The sequence below is a fragment of the Pleurodeles waltl genome, chromosome 6, assembly GCF_031143425.1.
Source record: "Pleurodeles waltl isolate 20211129_DDA chromosome 6, aPleWal1.hap1.20221129, whole genome shotgun sequence".
Classification (NCBI taxonomy): domain Eukaryota; kingdom Metazoa; phylum Chordata; class Amphibia; order Caudata; family Salamandridae; genus Pleurodeles; species Pleurodeles waltl.
The window spans coordinates 1,701,062,921-1,701,083,735 of NC_090445.1; the positions used below are offsets into that span (position 1 = coordinate 1,701,062,921).

General features: G+C 47.3%; 1 protein-coding gene across 1 annotated transcript in view; it reads right to left on the bottom strand.

Moving 5' to 3' along the window:
- Positions 1 to 283: 283 nt before the first annotated feature.
- Positions 284 to 20,815, bottom strand: part of LOC138301813 (E3 ubiquitin-protein ligase TRIM38-like) — an 89,356-nt gene continuing 68,824 nt past the window's right edge. The window contains exons 4-6 of the mRNA XM_069242313.1: positions 20,426 to 20,448; positions 7,335 to 7,384; positions 284 to 567 (exon numbers count right to left, since the gene is read on the bottom strand). Coding sequence (XP_069098414.1) covers positions 284 to 567; positions 7,335 to 7,384; positions 20,426 to 20,448 — 357 coding nt within the window. The remainder of the gene's footprint in view (positions 568 to 7,334; positions 7,385 to 20,425; positions 20,449 to 20,815) is intronic.

A 20,815-nucleotide genomic window follows, 5' to 3' on the forward strand; every position in this document is an offset into this window, starting at 1 on the left:
CGCTGGCAAAGAAATATCAGCATAATTCACTGGTGATGGAACACAAAAGTATCAACATTTAAGGTGAAAAAGAGAGTCAGATAGAAACCATTTAGTGGCTGATTTGTACAAAGTGAGACTAGAAAACCTCGATTAATCGCGGCTTCCCCACTTAACCAAATTGTGTGATTTTAGGCAAATAGTTGACTTTGCCGATCCTCCATTTATTTCACTGTCGCATATAAAATCACCTTCACATCTGTGAGTTTAGAATACCAGTGCTAAAAAAACCTGTTGTGTTTGATTAAGCCCAGACTCCCCCCTCAGGTGACCATGGGAAGCTTCTCTTCCTCTCCACAGACTCTGCTGCGACCCCCACATGCCACCCTCCCCCCTCCTGCAGCAGCTGCACCTCCCAGTAATGTCTGCCGGAGGTGAACCCCTCGCTCCCCAGCACACAGGTGTAGATGGTGAATCTCTTGGGTGTGTCCGGCAGGCGCTGTGCTTTGTGTGTCCCTCTCACACGTGTCCCCCCCACAGACAGGAGGAGCTGTGGATGAGCTGTGTCAGGATCCAGAGTCACCATCACTGCAGAGAAGAGATTCACAATTAGAGATTTAATGACACAAATAAAGGCTGTAATTACTGCTTCATGTTTTATATGATTAATTTACACCACATCTGGAAGGAGCAGCTGTGCCAGAGAGCCCACAGCACTAGACTGATCACTGCACCAAAGAGTGCATTCATCTAGAGCACACACTGCACAAAACAGCACTACAGGGAGAGGACAATCTACTACACACTACACTGCACCAAACAGCACACTCCACTATAGAGAGAGGACAATCTACTACACACTCCACTGCACTAAACAGCACACAGCACCAATAGACAGGACATTCTACTACACACTACACTGCCCAAACAGCACACAGCACTACAGAGAGAGGACGTTCTACCACACACAGCCATTCACCAAACAGCATGCGGCACTACACAGGACATTCTACTATACACAACACTGCACTAAACAGCACACTATGCTCCATAGACAGAACATTCTACTGCACACTACACTGCACCAAATAGCACCCAGCACTATACAGACAAGAAATTCCACTACATATTGCACTGCACCAAACAGCACATGACCCTACATAGAGAGGACATTCTACTGCACACTACACTACACCAAACAGCAGACTGCACTCCACAGACAGGACATTCTACTACACACTAAACTGCACCAAACAGTACTACATAGAGGATATTCTACTGCAAACTACACAGCACCAAGCAGCACACAGCACTACACGGAGAGGACATTCCACTACACAGCACCAAACAGCACACAGCACTACATAGACAGGACATCCTAAAATAATGCACAAAACAGCACACTGCACTACATAGACAGGATATTCTACTACACATTACACTGCACCAAACAGTACACAGCACTATATTGACAGGACATTCTACTACACACCACACTTCACCAAATAGCACACTGTGCTCCATCAACAGGACAGTATACTGCACACTACACTGCAGCAAACAGCACACTGCGCTCCATTGACAGGACATTCTACTGCACAATACACTGCACCAAAAAGAACACAGCACTACATAGACAGGACATTCGACTACACACTACACTGCACCAAACAGGGCATGGCAGCACATGGCAAGGAACTTCCACTGCACACTATACAGCACAAAAAAGCACATCACTACAAATACAAGACATTCTATTACACATTACACAGCAGCAAACAGCACCTGGAACTACTACAAGAGGACATTCTACTGCACACTACACTGCATCAAACATCACACTGTGCTATATAGACAGGAAATTCTACTACACAATAGATTGCACCAAACAGCACACAGCACTACATAGACAGGATATTCTACTACACACTGCACTACACCAAACAGCACTTACAGAGTGAGGACATTCTACCACACACTACCATGCAACAAACAGCATGTGGTACTGCATAGAACAATGTACTACACACTACACTGCATCAAACAGCACACTACACAGACATAACTGTTTTCTACACACTGCACCAAACAGAACACTGCACTACATAAAAAGGACATTCTACTATACACTACACTGCACCACACAGCACACTGTGCTCCATAGACAGATCGTTCTACTGCACACTACACTGCACCAAATAGCACACAGCACTATATAGACAGGAAATTCCACTACACATTGCACTGCACCAAACAGCACATGACACTACAAAGAGAAGGCATTTTACTACACACTACACACTACATGCACCAAACTGCACTACACAGAGAGGGCATTCTACTACACGCTACGCTGCACCAAACAACACACAGCCCTACGCAGACAGGACATTCTACCACACACTGCACTGCAGAAAAGAGCACATGGCACTACATAGACAGGGCATTCAACTACGCATTGCACTGCACCAAACCGCACACAGCACTACACAAAGAGGACATTCTACTACACACTACATGACATCAAACAGCACATTGCACTAGAGAGGACATTCAACTACACACTACACAGCACCAAACAGCACACTGCACTACATAGAGAGGACATTCTACTACAAACTGCACTGCACCAAACAGCACACAGCACTCCACAGAGAGGACATTCTACTACACACTACATGGCACCAAACAGCACATTGCACTACATAGAGAGGACATTCTACTACAAACTGCAGTGCACCAAACAGCACACTGTACTACACAGACAGGACATTCTACTACACACTACACTGAACCAAACAGCACATTGTAATACACAGGGCGGACCTTCTACTGTACACTACACAAAACAAAACTGCACACAGCACTACAAAGACAGGACATTTGACTACACACTACACTGCAGCAAACCACACACTGCACTATTGAGAGAGGATATTCAACTGCACCCTACACAGCAGAAAACAGCACAGCACTTCAAATACAGGACATACTCCTACACATTACAGATCACCAAGCATCACACTGCACTACACAGAGAGGACATTCTACTACACACTACACTGTGCCATGCAGCATACTACACTACATCACAGATGAGACATACTACACTACACAACACATGAGAAACTATACTACAACATGCTACACTACATGTCACACTACACTACCATACATGACACATATTACGCTACAACACACTAACAAACATGAAGCATACTGCTCTACACCACACAGTGCTAGACCGCACACTGTACGACACCAAACACTGCAGCAGATAGGGCACTGAACTAGTCACTACACTGGACTAGATGGTACAGAGTGGCAGCTACTAGAAGGTATACTGTACTAGTCGGTACACTGTATTAGATGGTATAGAGTGACAGAGCTACTAGATTGTATACTGTACTAGACTGTAAGGAGTAACAGAGCAACTGGAAGGTATAAAGTACTAGTTAGTACACTGCAGTAGATGGTGCAGAGTGACAGAGCTGCTAGAGATTATGTGGTACTAGTCAGTACACAATTAGATGTTACAGAGTGACAGAGCTGCCAGAAGGCATACTGTACTAGTCAGTACACTGCACTAAATGGTACAGAGTGACAGCTACTAGAAGGTATACTGTACTAGTCAGTACTCTACATTAGATGGAACAGAGTAACAGCTCCTAGAAGGTATACTGTACTAGTCAGTACGCTACATTAGATAGTAGAGTAACAAAGCTATTAGAAGGTATACAGTACTAGTCAGTACACTGCATTAGATGGTACAGACTGATAGCTACTAGAAGGAATACAGTACTAGTCAGTACTCTGCATTAGATGGAACAGAGTAACAGCTCCTAGAAGGTATACTGTACTAGTCAGTACGCTGCATTAGATGGTACAGAGTGAGAGAGCTACTAGAAGGTATGCTGTACTAGTCAGTAAGCTACATTAGATGGAACAGAGTGACAGCTACTAGAAGGTATACTGTACTAGTCAGTATGCTACATTAGATGGTAGAGTAACAAAGCTATTAGAAGGTATACAGTACTAGTCAGTACACTGCATTAGATGATACAGACTGATAGCTACTAGAAGGAATACAGTACTAGTCAGTACACTGCATTAGATTGTAGAGACTGACAGCTACTAGAAAGTATACTGTACTAGTCAGTACATTGCATTTGATGGTATACAGTAACAGAGCTTCAAGAAGGGATACTGTACTAGTCAGTACACTGCATTAGATGGTACAAAGTGACAGGGCTAGTAAAAGGTATACTGTACTAGTCAGTCAAGTGCACTAGATGGTACAGACTGACAGAGCTACTAGAAGGTATACTGTACCAGTCAGTACATTGCATTAGATGGTACAGTGTAACTGAGCTTCTAGAAAGCATATTGCATTAGTCAGTACAATATTATAGATGGGTCAGACTTAGGTACTAGAAGGTATATTGCACTAGTCAGTACACTGTATTATATGGTTCAGACTTAGGTACTAGAAGGTATAGTGTATTTGCCAGTACACAGCATTAGATGGTACAGTGATAGGATTAGATGGTACAGAGTGACAGTGCTACTAGTAGGTATACTGAACTATTCAGTACACCGTATTAGAGGGTACACAGTGACAGATACTAGAAGGTACACAGTACTACTCATTAGAGTGTATTAGACGGTACCGAGTGACAGCGCTACTAGAATGTATACATTACAAGTCAGTACACTGTGTTAGATGGCACGGAGTGAAAGAGCTTCTAGAAGGTGTACTGTAGTTGTCAGTACACTGCATTAGATGTACAGAGTGATAGGGTTAGATGGTACAGAGTGACAGAGTTACTAGAAGGTGTACTGTACTAGTCAGTACACTGCCTTAGATGGTCCAGAGTGATAGGCGTAGACAGTTAAGAGTGACTGAGGTAGTCAAAGTTCTGCTGTACCAGTCATTGAACTGCATTAGATGGTACAGATTGTCAGAGCTACTAGAAGGTGTATTGTATTTGTCAGTACACTGCATTACATAGTACAGAGTGACAGGGTTAGATGGCACAGTGTGACAGAGTTACTAGAAGGTGTACTGTACTAGTCCGTACACTGCCTTAGATAGTACAGAGTGACAGGGCTACTCGAAGGTATACTGTACCAATCAGTGTACTCCATTAGATAGTACAGAGTGAAAGAGCTTCTACAGGATGTTCGGTATTTGTCAGTACACTGCATTAGACGGTATAGAGTGATAGACGTAGACAGTTCAGAGTGACAGGTACTAGAATGTATACATTACAAGTCAGTACACTGTGTTAGATGGCACAGAGTGACAGCGTTACTGGAAGGTGTACTGTACTAGTCAGTACACTGCATTAGATGGTGCAGAGCGACAAACCTACTACAATGTATACTGTACTAGTCAGTACACTGAATTAGATGGTACAGAGTGACAACGCTACTAGAAGGAATACTGTGCTAGTCAGAACACAGTACTAGTCAGTGCACTGAATTAGATGGTACAGAGTAAAAGAGTTACTCCAAGGTAAACAGTACTAGTCAGTACATTGCATTAGATGGGACAGAGCTACAAGAAGGCATACTGTACTAGCCAGTACACTGTGTTAGATGGTACAGAGTGACAGAGCTACTAGAAGGAAACCATACTAGTCAGTACACTCCATTAAATGGTAGAGAATAAAATAACTACTAGAAGGTAGCAATTTGGGTCTCTGGTTATTTACAAACAGCTTCAGGCCCAGGTATCCTGTAGAAACACCACAGGGACTGAGTCAGAATATCTCCACCGTCTGTCAGAAAGCCACAGTCCAAAGATTCCTATTTCAAATTTTGTGTAAACACCAATTTGACTACAAATTGGAGTTTCTGCCCAACTGGTATTCCAAGTGACACAGTATTACCACATGCAGGATTACCAGATGAAGTATAGTATTACTACATACAGTATTACAACATGAAGTATTGCTACATACAATATTACCACATTCATGCAGTATAACCGCGTGCATAATTACACATGCAGTATTACTACAGGGAGTATAACCACATGCAGTATTAGCACATTAAGTATAACCACTTTTACTACATGCATTATTACCACATGCAGTAATACCACATGCAGTATTACCACATGAAGTATAACCACATACAGTATACCCACATGCAGTATTACCAGAGGCAGCATGACCACATGCCCTATTATCTCTTGTAGTATAACATGCAGTGTTACCACATGCAATATTACCATATGCAGTATTACCACATGTATTATTACCACATGCAGTATCATCACAGGTAGTATAAGAAGCAGTATTACCACATGCAGCATTATCACATGAAGTATTACCATATGCAGTTTTACTACATACAGCATTACCATATGCAGTATTACCACATGCATATATACATGCAGTATAACCACATGCAGTATAACCACATGGAGTATGACCGCATGCAGTATAACCACATGATATTTAACTACATCCAGTATTACCGCATGCAGTATATTCACATACAGTATGACCACATGTAGATACCACATGCAATATAACAACATGCACTATATCTACATGCAGTATTACCACATGCAATATGCCCATGTGCAGTATATCCACATCCAGTATTACCGCATGCAGTATAACCACATGCAGCATTACCACATGCAGTATTACCACATGCAGTATAAACACATACATTATCACCACATGCAGGATACCATATTCAATATAACCACATGCAGTATGACCATGTGTAGTATTACCTCACGCAGCATTAACACATGCAATATAACCTCAACAACAAGGTGTCCGTGATTATTCCCTCCAAAACAACAATTTTTGAGTTAAATTTTCCCTTTCATGGGGAACATCTCAGAATACTGCAGTAATTGCGTAGCCTGAAATTACCATTCTCCACGGTATTAGTATTGCCAAGAGCAACATTACCACAATACAATATCTTAAGATCCAAGGGGTGGAAGCAAGATTCATACAGAAAATAGGTCAATAGATCTATCAACTGTGCAGATGTTAAAAAAAACCAAAATATTTAAAAGTCATGCAATCCCAAAAAGTCTTTTAAAACTTCTGAAAACGGAAAAGTTAGAAGGTTAAGATACGAATCAAACAACTGGACTCTGATTTGAGATCCTGTCATATTGTCATTAAAAAAATAACTTCTAATTTATTTAGCTTCTGCTCTCTTGAGTTGGACGGATTAATAGTTTTTCTTGGGCTGTGTTTATAGTTAGATGTGTTGCTGCTTTGGCAGGCGTGTGCACTATATCAATCATAAAACTATAACAAACTAGGTTATTTTCATAAACAGAATCAAACATGCCTAATAAACCCAATTGTATTTACCTTTATAACTCTTCACCACCTCTGGGCACTGAATCTTCACATTATTACACCTGAAAGAGGACATAAACCATCCTGGTGTTACAGAACAAAGACTGTTAAAGGATAAGATAAGGAACCCCACATACACCCTGTTATTAGAAATATAATACTGTAATCACAGGCGCCCCTGTGGACCAGTGCACAGTGTGTGTTACTAGTCACACACAACAATCACAGCTCCAATGACACATGACAACCCAGTTACAACCTGCTGTGCAGTGGCTGGGAGAGGATAACAGGTGACAACCCCACTAAAAGTGCAAGAAACCACACAAACCAGGCCACGCTACTTGCAATGATGAAGGGCCACAGACTGGTGGCCAACAAAGCCTTTCAATGGGTAAAAATAATTTTCGGAAACGCTAAATTAAAACTGATCTAATTCAATTATCGCCACATGAACTCTGACCCCACCTAAAATAAACAGGGTATATACAGGGAACTCCCTACAATACCCAAGATGCCATGAAACATAGCTGACTTTCTGAGTATGAGGTGTCAATGTCCTTCAGTACAAACATACTAGTCTGAGGCAGAGAGAAGGTTGCCTCAGTGCACTGGAAGGCTTCATGAAACAATGTCCAGTTCTCCAACTTGCAATTTCTGAAGCCTTGCAGTTTGAAATCTATGACGTCTTTCAAGTCATGCACATTGGAATCTCTGTGGTCAGACACCTGGGAATCTCTGGAGACGTAAGCCTTGGGATCGTGTGGTTTTTGAGTTTATGGGGCCATGCACCTTTGATTCTTTGGAGTCCTTCCACTGTAAAATATATAATCCTACACCTTGGAGTCTCTCAAGCCCTGACTATTTGAGCCAAAGAATTCCAGCTACATGGACTCTCTGAACAGATTACCTTGGAATCTTTCGGGCTCTTCAGCTTAGAATCTTTCCAGTTCTGCACTTTGGAATATTGGAGGTCTGGTCCCTTAGTAGATCTGAAGATAGCCATCTCAAAACCGGGAGTTCCTTCACCCATACCTTGAAGTTTCGGTCCTGCTCTGGTGAACTTCCAATGCCCTGCATCTTGGAGTCTGTAAAGTCCAACCTGCTCTTTGAAACTTAGGAGCTTATGCACTTAGAAGTCCGTGACATTGTGCACCCTCAAATATCTGAAGGTAGCCACCTTGCAATCTCCAAGTTCCTACACCTTGGAATGTCAGCAAAGCTGCACATCTCTGGAGCCCTGCACCTCTGAATCTCCTGGACAGCTAAGGACTGCTCCCCAGCACTACGTCTAAATCCCCTTTCTGTTTGGATTAACAAGTTGCCCCCCTCCCTGAGTCATCAGTACAATCCCCTAATCCTTGAAATTCTGCAACATGTGGAGAGGCGACGTTCCACAGTCGAGTGAACATTTCTCAAATAATTCAATTAGCCCAGAAGCAAAGCTTCAGATGTCTTGAGAAGATGCTGTTAAAATTCAATTCTTTATTGTTCTTCCAATTCTCTTCATGAAATACTGACAAACAACCAATCACGCCCTTGATCGGGACTGCAATTTACAAAATGACAAACTGTTAAAATCACAGATTAATTACATATTAACACCAAAGTAGGAAAACCAACTATGACACTACAAACCCTATCTAACGGGTCTGAACACAGACTGGCTAACAGGACGCAAACAATGAAAAAATTCACATATATGTGTATGAGGCACAGAGAAGAAATCACATTTGCTCGTCGTTTAATGCATATTGAAGAGCTTGGGCCTGAAAGCGATAACAAAATAAGTTAATTTATCACATTTACAATTTCTAATTGGGGTACTGTTGATAATGCATATCTCAGGACTCACTTGGCAGGAGCCAGTTCATTGTTGTAAAATGGGCTATTTTTATAGTCTACTGTCTCTCTTAGTTATTGTACCTCAAGGGTTATAACTCTCAGCAAACCTTATCCACATATTAATGCGATTCCAACACTCTTGGTATGGCATGCCTGTTGTTCTACACACCTTACGGCATGTGAAAGGCATCCAAAACAACTGTTTCTGGTCATCCGCATATCAAACCATGATACCAGTGTCAACTCCACGCAATCTCAATGGAATGTCCATCATCCTAGTACATGGAAATGCTGTAATTACACTTGTATGACAATAAAAGTAAGAGCGTGGAACTAATTTTTCAGGATAGCTCTGATAGCCGTAGAGGTCAGGGATGTATTTACACGTTTGATATAGCCGACAGAGGTGAACTGTGAGCAGTGCGGTTTAGATTAAAGTCTCAGACCTTGTCTAAGTTGGCATCAACAGGTACAGCATCAATCAGAATGCTCCTATCCTGGATAACAGGAAGTGATCTCACATAAATTAATATCCTTGGTTGTGGCCTATTGTGGAATAATGGTACGTCATATGTTTCTTGTTGAAATCCTATGTGGATGAGAAATAGTTTACTCTACACCTTGGTATTTTCAACGTAAATGTGAATTAGAATATATTTGAAGAACATCCTGTTAATACAAGTACAAAATACTTCTCAAGTTTGGACTGACTTATGTATAATTTAGTCTACCTGGGACTCGTGGTGACATTTTGAAACGTTGCTCCTTAGGATGCAGTGCACTAGCGTGAGGCTCTGTGTGTAAAACAGGGAATGCGTATCACATGGTAATGGTCTGGGTAATGAAAAGATGCAAATACTTAGGTACTTATGTTTCATTCTTACTTTCTTTGTCATGCATTTGTAATTACAGCATTTACGTGTACTAGGATGATGGACATTCCATTGAGATTGCGCAGAGTTGGCATTTAGATCATAATTTCAAATGCGGAAGGACACAGTTATTTGGATGCCTTTCACATGCCATAAGGTAATTCTTTTATCTAGTGTGTGTGGAACACCAGCATGCTACACCGAGGGTGCTGAAATCTCATTACTGTGTGGATAAGGTTTTTGAGAGTTAGAACCCTTGAGGTACAATAACCACGAGAGGTGGTGGAATATAGAAAATGGCCCATTCTGCAACAATGACCTGACTCTTCCCATGTGAGTACCAAGAAATACATTGTCAACATTACGGGCCTTAGAAACTGTAAATGTGATAACTCAACTGCTTTTGTTAGCACTTTCAGATCCAAGCTGTTCCATATGCATTAAATGACAAACAAATATAATTTCTTCTCTGTGCATGATATATTAGATTTTCATTCTTTACGTCCTGTTAGCCAGTCTTTCTTCAGACCCGTTAGATAGAGTTTGTAGTTTTGTTGCAGTCAGTTTTCCTACTTTGGTTTTAATGTGTAATTATTCTGTGATTTTAATGGTTTGTAATTTTGTAATTTCCAGTCCTGATGAAGCTTGTGGCATATGAGCGAAACGTGTTGGCTGTTGGATGTATTTTATGAAGAGAATTAGAAGATTAATAAATAATTCAATTTTAACAACATCTTCTCAAGATGTATGAACCTTTCATTTTGGGTTTATTGCATTTTTGTGAAACTCTGAATTGACTGTGGGACGTTGCCTCTTCATTTGTTGCATTACCTTTGAATCTCCATAGCCCTGCACTTTGGAATCTCTGACAGCCTGTACCTTGGAAGCTCCGAAGTCAGGCACCTTACAAATTCGGAAGTCCTGAGCCTCTGGGTTCGCAATCTCTGAGGCTTGGGATAGGTGATGTTCTGTGCCTTCTACTTTCTCAGTTCCTGCACTTTTGAGTCTTGGAGGTCCTGTGCTTTTGTATTTCTAGTGCTCTGGAACTTGGAATTTCTGAGGCTGTAGAGAATGGAAACTCTGATATCCTGCATCTTGTAATCTCTAGTGTTCGGTATATTGGATTTTCTAGTGAGCTGCATCCTGTAATCTCTGGGGTCCTGCTCCCTACAATCAGTATAGTGATGAACCTTGAAATCTATGTTTTCCTGCACCTTGGAACCTCTGAAGCCCTATAACACAGAATATCTAAGGTTCTGCACCTGGAATCCATGTGGTTGTGCTTGGTGAAATCTCTGCATTTCTCAGTCCTAATTTCACTGCTGAGTAATAAATATTTTTTATGGTTATTTGTATTGCAAGTTGTGTACGTTTGTGTGGATCTTACTTTCTTGCTACTTTGTCTAACACTTCAATCCAATACTTACTTGACTTTCTTTCTATGAAGTAACATGGGTAGGTGACCCCTCTGCTGTAACCTGCATCTGGTTCCAGGTGACTCTCAAACAACATGCAGATATCCACTCAACTACAGGCCCACACAAAAGAGAATATATCTCATTCCCTCCTTCTCTGTATCTCTCTCTCAATCTTACTCTTGATATCTCTCTACATCTCTCATTGTCTCGCTTGCTGTACCTTCCTCCTTCTCCTACCCCTGTGTCAATCTCCTTCTCTCTCTCTCTCTGTCACTCTGCCTCCCTCTTTCCTTCTCTTCCTCCCTCCCTCTCAGCTCTTGCCCTGTCTTTCTCTCTGTCTCTGCATCTCACCGCCCCTATTTCCTTCTCAAATAAATTCTGCCCCACCCTTTCCATTTCTCTCTTTTTCCCTCACTCTCTACCTCTCCTCAGTTTCTCCTTCCTCTCTCTTTGGCCCTTTAGGTATCACCCATCCCTCTCGCCACTTTGCTGACTCCTTCTTACTCCCCTCCTCTCTTTCTATCCATCTTTGTCTTTCCTCGTCACTTCCCTCTCTCTTTTGCTTTCTCTCTGATTTCTCTTCATCTCATTCTCTATTTCACTCTCTGTCCCTTGATCTTTATTTCTCTCTCTCTCCACTCTCACTTTCTGTATTCCTGTCTGGCTAAGTCCCTCTCTGCCTGTCTCCTGGTGCTTCCATCGCCCTCTCTCAGTCTCCTTCTCAGTCCCTCTCTGCCTGTCTCCTGGTGCTTCCATCACCCTCTCTCTCAGTCTCCTTCCCAGTCCCTCTCTCCCTGTCTCCTGGTGCTTCCATCACCCTCTCTCTCAGTCTCCTTCTCTGCCCCTCTCTGCCTGTCTCCTGGTGCTTCCATCACCCTCTCTCAGTCTCCTTCTCAGTCCCTCTCTGCCTGTCTCCTGGTGCTTCCATCGCCCTCTCTCAGTCTCCTTCTCAGTCCCTCTCTGCCTGTCTCCTGGTGCTTCCATCACCCTCTCTCTCAGTCTCCTTCTCAGTCCCTCTCTCCCTGTCTCCCAGTGCTTCCATCACCCTCTCTCTCTGTATCCTTCTCAGTCCCTCTCTTCCCGTCTCCTGGTGCTTCCATCACCCTCTCTCAGTCTCCTTCTCAGTCGCTCTCTGCCTGTCTCCTGGTGCTTCCATCACCCTCTCTCTCAGTCTCCTTCCCAGACCCTCTCTCCCTGTCTCCTGGTGCTTCCATCACCCTCTCTCTCGGTCTCCTTCTCAGTCCCTCTCTGCCTGTCTCCTGGTGCTTCCATCACCCTCTCTCTCAGTCTCCTTCTCAGTCCCTCTCCTTCTGTCTCCTGGTGCTTCCATCACCCTCTCTCAGTCTCCTTCTCAGTCCCTCTCTCCCTGTCTCCCGGTGCTTCCATCACCCTCTCTCTCAGTCTCCTTCTCCGCCCCTCTCTTCCTGTCTCCTGGTGATTCCATCACCCTCTCCCTCAGTCTCCTTCTCAGTCCCTGTCTCCTGGTGCTTCCATCACCTTCTCTCAGTCTCCTTCTCGGTCCCTCTCTGCCTGTCTCCTGGTGCTTCCGTCACCCTCTCTCAGTCTCCTTCCCAGTCCCTGATTCCCTGTCTCCTGGTGCTTCGCTCACCCTATCTCTCAGTCTCCTTCTCAGTCCCTCTCTGCCTGTCTCCTGGTGATTCCATCACCCTCTCGCTCAGTCTCCTTCTCAGTCCCTCTCTCCCTGTCTCCTGGTGCTTCCATCCCCCTCTCTCAGTCTCTTTCTCAGTCCCTCTCTCCCTGTCCCCTGGTGCTTCCATCACCCCCTCTCTCCGTCTCCTTCTCAGTCCCTCTCTCCCTGTCTCCTGGTGCTTCCATCATCCTCTCTCTCAGTCTCCTTCCCAGTCCCTCCCTCTCTCCCTGTCTCCTGGTGCTTCCATCGCCCTCTCTCTCAGTCTCCTTCCCTGTCCCTCTCCCCTGGTGCTTCCATCACCCTCTCTCTCAGTCTCCTTCTCAGTCCCACTCTGCCTGTCTCCTGGTGCTTCCATCACCCTCTCTCTCAGTCTCCTTCTCCGTCCCTCACTACCTGTCTCCTGGTGCTTCCATCACCCTCTCGCTCAGTCTCCTTCTCAGTCCCTCTCTCCCTGTCTCCTGGTGTTTCCATCACCCTCTCTCAGTCCCCTTCTCAGTCTCTCTTTCCCTGACTCCAGGTGCTTCCATCACCCTCTCTCATCAGACTCGCTCAGTCTCCTTTTCAGTCCCTCTCTCTCCTGTCTCCTGGTGCTTCCATCACCCTCTCTCTCAGTCTCCTCCTCAGTCCCTCTCTCCCTGTCTCTTGGTGCTTCCATCATCCTCTCTCAGTCGCCTTCTCAGTCCCTCTCTGCCTGTCTCCTTGTGCTTCCATCAACCTCTCACTCAGTCTCCTTCTCTGTCCCTCACTCCCTGTCTCTTGGTGCTTCCATCACCCTCTCTCAGTCTCCTTCTCAGTCCCTCTCTCCCTGTCTCTTGGTGCTTCCATCACCCTCTCTCTCAGTCTCCTTCTCAGCCCTTCCCTGCCTGTCTCCTGGTGCTTCCATCACCATCTCTCTCAGTCTCTACCTGTCTCCTGGTGCTTCCCTCACCCTCTGTCTCAGTCTCCTCAGTCCTTCTCTCCCTGTCTCCTGGTGCTTCCATCACCCTCTCTCAATCTCCTTCTCAGTCCCTCTCTCCCTGTCTCCTGGTGCTTCCATCACCCTCTCTCAGTCTCCTTCTCAGTCCCTCTCTCCCTGTCTCCTGGTGCTTCCATCCCCCTCTCTCTCAGTCTCCTTCTCAGTCCCTCTCTGCCTGTCTCCTGGTGCTTCCATCGCCCTCTCTCAGTCTCCTTCCCAGTCCCTCACTCCCTGTCTCCTGGTGCTTCCATCACCCTCTCTCAGTCTCCTTCCCCGTCCCTCACTCCCTGTCTCCTGGTGTTTCCATCACCCTCTCTCAGTCCCCTTCTCAGTCTCTCTTTCCCTGTCTGCTGGAGCTTCCATCACCCTCTCTCAGTCTCCTTCTCTGCCCCTCACTCCCTGTCACCTGGAGCTTCCATCACCTTCTCTCTCAGTCTCCTTCTCAGTCCCTCTCTTCCTGTCTCCTGGTGCTTCCATCACCCTCTCTCAGTCTCCTTCCCAGTCCCTCTCTCCCTGTCTCCTGGTGCTTCCATCACTCTCTCTCTCAGTCTCCTTCGCAGTCCCTCTCTGCCTGTCTCCTGCTGCTTCCATCACCCTCTCTCTTAGTCTCCTTCCCAGTCCCTCTCTCCCTGTCTCCTGGTACTTCCATCACCGTCTCGCTCAGTCTCCTTTCCAGTCCCTCTCTGCCTGTCTCCTAGTGCTTCCATCACCCTCTCTCTCAGTCTCCTTCCCAGTCCCTCACTCTCTCCCTGTCTCCTGGTGCTTCCATCACCCTCTCTCTCAGTCTCCTTCTCAGTTCCTCTCTGCCTGCCTCCTGGTGCTTCCATCACACTCTCTCTCAGTCTCCTTCTCAGTCCCTCTCTGCCTGTCTCCTGCTGCTTCCATCACCCTCTCTCTCAGTCTCCTCAGTCCCTCTCTCCCTGTCTCCTGGTGCTTCCATCACCCTCTCTCATCAGACTCTCTCAGTCTCCTCCTCAGTCCCTCTCTCCCTGTCTCTTGGTGCTTCCATCATCCTCTCTCAGTCTCCTTCTCAATCCCTCTCTGCCTGTCTCCTGGTGCTTCCATCATCCTCTCACTCAGTCTCCTTCTCTGCCCCTCACTCCCTGTCTCTTGGTGCTTCCATCACCCTCTCTCAGTCTCCTTCTCAGTCCCTCTCTCCCTGTCTCTTGGTGCTTCCATCACCCTCTCTCTCAGTCTCCTTCTCAGCCCTTCTCTCCCTGTCTTCTGGTGCTTCCATCACCCTCTCTCTCAGTCTCTCCATGTCTCCTGGTGCTTCCCTCACCCTCTGTCTCAGTCTCCTCAGTCCTTCTCTCCCTGTCTCCTGGTGCTTCCATCACCCTCTCTCACTCTCCTTCTCAGTCCCTCTCTGCCTGTCTCCTGGTGCTTCCATCACCCTCTCTCTCAGTCTCCTTCTCAGTCCCTGTCTCCTGGTGCTTCCATCACCCTCTCTCAGTCCCCTTCTCAGTCTCTCTCTCCCTGTCTCCTGCTGCTTCCATCACCCTCTCTCTCAGTCTCCTTCTCTTTCCCTGTCTGCTGGTCCTTCCATCACTCTTTGTCAGTCTCCTTCTCTGCCCCTCACTCCCTGTCGCCTGGAGCTTCCATCACCTTCTCTCTCAGTCTCCTTCTCAGTCCCTCTCTTCCTGTCTCCTGGTGCTTCCATCGCCCTCTCTCTCACTCTCCTTCTCAGTCCCTCTCTGCCTGTCTCCTGGTGCTTCCATCACCCTCTCTCAGTCTCCTTCCCAGTCCCTCTCTCCCTGTCTCCTGGTGCTTCCATCACTCTCTCTCTCAGTCTCCTTCGCAGTCCCTCTCTGCCTGTCTCCTGCTGCTTCCATCACCCTCTCTCTTAGTCTCCTTCCCAGTCCCTCTCTCCCTGTCTCCTGGTACTTCCATCACCCTCTCGCTCAGTCTCCTTTCCAGTCCCTCTCTGCCTGTCTCCTAGTGCTTCCATCACCCTCTCTCTCAGTCTCCTTCCCAGTCCCTCACTCTCTCCCTGTCTCCTGGTGCTTCCATCACCCTCTCTCTCAGTCTCCTTCTCAGTTCCTCTCTGCCTGCCTCCTGGTGCTTCCATCACACTCTCTCTCAGTCTCCTTCTCAGTCCCTCTCTGCCTGTCTCCTGCTGCTTCCATCACCCTCTCTCTCAGTCTCCTCAGTCCCTCTCTCCCTGTCTCCTGGTGCTTCCATCACCCTCTCTCATCAGACTCTCTCAGTCTCCTCCTCAGTCCCTCTCTCCCTGTCTCTTGGTGCTTCCATCATCCTCTCTCAGTCTCCTTCTCAATCCCTCTCTGCCTGTCTCCTGGTGCTTCCATCATCCTCTCACTCAGTCTCCTTCTCTGCCCCTCACTCCCTGTCTCTTGGTGCTTCCATCACCCTCTCTCAGTCTCCTTCTCAGTCCCTCTCTCCCTGTCTCTTGGTGCTTCCATCACCCTCTCTCTTAGTCTCCTTCTCAGCCCTTCTCTCCCTTTCTTCTGGTGCTTCCATCACCCTCTCTCTCAGTCTCTCCCTGTCTCCTGGTGCTTCCCTCACCCTCTGTCTCAGTCTCCTCAGTCCTTCTCTCCCTGTCTCCTGGTGCTTCCATCACCCTCTCTCACTCTCCTTCTCAGTCCCTCTCTGCCTGTCTCCTGGTGCTTCCATCACCCTCTCTCTCAGTCTCCTTTTCAGTCCCTGTCTCCTGGTGCTTCCATCACCCTCTCTCAGTCCCCTTCTCAGTCTCTCTCTCCCTGTCTCCTGCTGCTTCCATCACCCTCTCTCTCAGTCTCCTTCTCTTTCCCTGTCTGCTGGTCCTTCCATCACTCTTTGTCAGTCTCCTTCTCTGCCCCTCACTCTCTGTCGCCTGGAGCTTCCATCACCTTCTCTCTCAGTCTCCTTCTCAGTCCCTCTCTTCCTGTCTCCTGGTGCTTCCATCGCCCTCTCTCTCACTCTCCTTCTCAGTCCCTCTCTGCCTGTCTCCTGGTGCTTCCATCACCCTCTCTCTCAGTCTCCTTCTCAGTCCCTCTCTCCCTGCCTCCCGGTGCTTCCATCACCCTCTCTCTCAGTCTCCTTCTCAGCCCCTCTCTCCCTGTCTCCTGGTGCTTCCATGACCCTCTCTCAGTCTCCTTCTCAGTCCCTCTCTGCCTGTCTCCTGGTGCTTCCATCACCCTCTCAGTCTCCTTCTCCGTCCCTCTCTCCCTCTCTCCTGGTGCTTCCATCACCCTCTCTCTCAGTCTCCTTCTCCGCCCCTCTCTGCCTGTCTCCTGGTGCTTCCATTACCCTCTCTCTGTCTCCTTCCCGGTCCCTCACTCTCTCCCTGTCTCCTGGTGCTTCCATCACCCTCTCTCTCAGTCTCCTTCTCAGTCCCTCTCTGCCTGTCTCCTGGTGCTTCCATCACCCTCCCTCTCAGTCTCCTTCTCAGTCCCTCTCTCCCTGCCTCCCGGTGCTTCCATCACACTCTCTCTCAGTCTCCTTCTCAGCCCCTCTCTCCCTGTCTCCTGGTGCTTCCATGACCCTCTCTCAGTCTCCTTCTCAGTCCTTCTCTGCCTGTCTCCTGGTGCTTCCATCACCCTCTCTCAGTCTCCTTCTCCGTCCCTCTCTCCCTCTCTCCTGGTGCTTCCATCACCCTCTCTCTCAGTCTCCTTCTCCGCCCCTCTCTGCCTGTCTCCTGGTGCTTCCATCACCCTCTCTCCCAGTCTCCTTCTCAGTCCCTATCTCCCGGTCTCCTGGAGCTTCCACCACCCTCTCTCAGTCTCCTTCTCAGTCCCTCTCTGCCTGTCTCCCGGTGCTTCCATTACCCTCTCTCAGTCTCCTTCCCAGTCCCTCACTCTCTCCCTGTCTCCTGGTGCTTCCATCACCCTCTGTCTCAGTCTCCTTCTCAGTCCCTCTCTGCCTGTCTCCTGTTGCTTCCATCACCCTGTCTCTCAGTCTCCTTCTCAGTCCCTCTCGGCCTGTCTCCTGGTGCTTCCATCACCCTCTCTCTCAGTCTCCTTCTCAGTCCCTCTCTGCCTGTCTCCTGGTGCTTCCATCACCCTCTCTCTCTCTCAGTCTCCTTCTCCGTCCCTCTCTCCCTCTCTCCTGGTGCTTCCATCACCCTCTCTCTCAGTCTCCTTCGCAGTCCCTCTCTCCCTGTCTCTTGGTGCTTCCATCACCCTCTTTCTCAGTCTCCTTCTCAGTCCCTCTCTTCCTGTCTCCTGGTGCTTCCATCACCCTCTCTCTTAGTCTCCTTCTCAGTCCCTCTCTGCCTGTCCCTCTCTCTCAGTCTCCTTCTCAGTCCCTCTCTGCCTGTCTCCTGGTGCTTCCATCACTCTCTCTCTCAGTCTCCTTCTTTGTCCCTCTGTCCCTGTCTCCTGGTGCTTCCATCACCCTCTCTCTCAGTCTCCTTCTCCGCCCTTCCCTCCCTGTCTCCTGGTGCTTCCATCACCCTCTCTCTCAGTCTCCTTCTCCGCCCTTCTCTATCTGTCTCCTGGTGCTTTCATCACCCTCTCTCAGTCTCCTTCTCAGTCCCTCTCTCCCTGTCTCCTGGTCCTTCCATCACCCTCTCTCTCGGTCTCCTTATCAGTCCCTTTCTCCCTGTCTCCTGGTGCTTCCATCACCCTCTCTCTCAGTCTCCTTCTCAGTCCCTCTCTGCCTGTCTCCTGGTGCTTCCATCACCCTGTCTCAATCTCCTTCCCAGTCCCTCTCTCCCTGTCTCATGGTGCTTCAACCACCCTCTCTCAGTCTCCTTCTCAGTCCCTCTCTCTGTCTGTCTCCTGGTGCTTCCATCACCCTCTCTCTCAGTCTCCTTCTCAGTCCCTCTCTGCCTGTCTCTTGGTGCTTCCATCACTCTCTCTCTCAGTCTCCTTCTCAGTCCTTCTCTCTGCCTGTCTCCTGGTGCGTCCATCACCCTCTCTCTCAGTCTCCTTCTCAGTCCCTCTCTGCCTGTCTCCGTAAAGGCTTTCGGGAGACTGCATTGTTTCCATCACCACATCCCTATCCCTGTCACTGTCCCTGTATCCCTATCCCTGTATCTCTGTCCCTGTATCCCTGTCCCTGTATCCCTGTATCTCTGTCCCTGTATCCCTGTCCCTGTATCCCTGTATCTCTGTCCCTGTATCACTGTATCCCGGTATCGCTGTCACTATATCCTTGTATCCCTGTCCCTGTATCCCTGTGACTGTATCCCTGTATCCCTGCCCCTGTATCCCTGTCACTGTATCCTTGCATTCCTGTCCCTGTATCCCTGTCCCTGTATCCCCGTCCCTGTATCCCTGTATCCCTGCCCCCCGTCCCTCTATCCCTGCCCTTGTATCCCTGTGACTGTATCTCTGTCCCTGTATCCCTGTCCCTGTATCCCTGTATCCCTGTCCCTGTATCCCTGCCCCTGTATCCCTGTCACTGTATCCCTGTGCCTGTATCTCTGCCCCTGTATCCCTGTATCCTTGTATCTCTGTATCACTGTATAACTGTCCCTGTATCCCTGTCCCTGTATCCCTGTATCCCTGTCCCTGTATCCCTGTCCCTCTCGGCCCCAAGATCTCCTCCCGTGTGATAAGCAGCTGGGGCCTAACACTGGCTCCTTTATCCTTTGAGGTGGGAGGGGCTGGTCTGGAGTTAATCCTATGTTCTGGTCCGTTTCACAGCTCTCGGTCTGCAGTGTGATTCCTTTTCCATCTTTGACTCTGCGCCCGACCATTCCTCAGAGCTCTCTGGTTGTGACACTCACCCTCTGAGACCAACAGAGTCCCGGGCACATCTTCATCTCTCCCTATCCCCTCTCTTCCCATGTGAGAATATCCTTGGACACTGTTATCCAAAGGCCTCTCAGCTCTATGTGATGAGACCTTTGGGATTGGCATCGAAGACCAGCTGTGCACAACCCCTAAACCGGATATAAACCTTGGGGGCGCTTTCCAGGAATACAATGACATTTTGTGTGGGCTGTTGGCACTTTTTCTAGGACCTGTGGTCGGTAACAAACTTTAAAGAAGTTGTATAAAGATAGACATTCATTTGTGGAGGATTCATTAAATTACTTCAGCAGTCAAACGAGTTTCCAGAGTATTCACAGGACTCAGGGATGTTTTCAGGGGATTCAGCAGAGATTTCTGAGATCTCAATGAAGTTTTATGAGGATCTGAAGATTTCTTACAACACCATGAAGGATTTGAAAGAACGTGTGAATATACTGTGGGTTCTGAGACCGAGGAGAGTAGTGCTGGTACGGTTTGGGTCTTTTAAAGTACTGGGCCTGAGTTTCTGAGGACCATAGGTGGGTTGTATTTTGTATAATTCGGGGTCCTTTGACATATTTCTTTGGCAGGATAGTGATTTGTGTGAGCTCAGCTGTGGCCTTTACACACTGCAGCAGCAAGACCTGCTCCTTACACACTGAGAAGAGGATAGTAAACCAGCCTTACCTGCTCAGGGTGCTTCCGACATCCTGCAAAGCAAAGAAAGAAACACAGAGAAATCAGTTTCCACAGACGATGGTACATTTTGGCTTCACTTTAGGAGTGAAATGTGGTCGGAAATCTAACTTTCATTGAACACTCCTGACTATCTCTAGTTAGAAGACACTCAAAACAGGCCAGGGCTGCTCTGTTCTTTTTACAGCTACTAAGTGATGCTCTTGCTTGTTGGTCTGTTGCCTGTTTTTTAAATTGAGCTTTTAGACTTAGGACGACAGGGAAAACGTTTAGAATTTAAGAAAACAATTAGGCCCTCATTACGACCTTGGCGGGCAGCTGAAGCCGCCCGCCAAGATCGGACCGCCGGACGGCCGCCAATGTGGCCGCACCCCCGCCGCG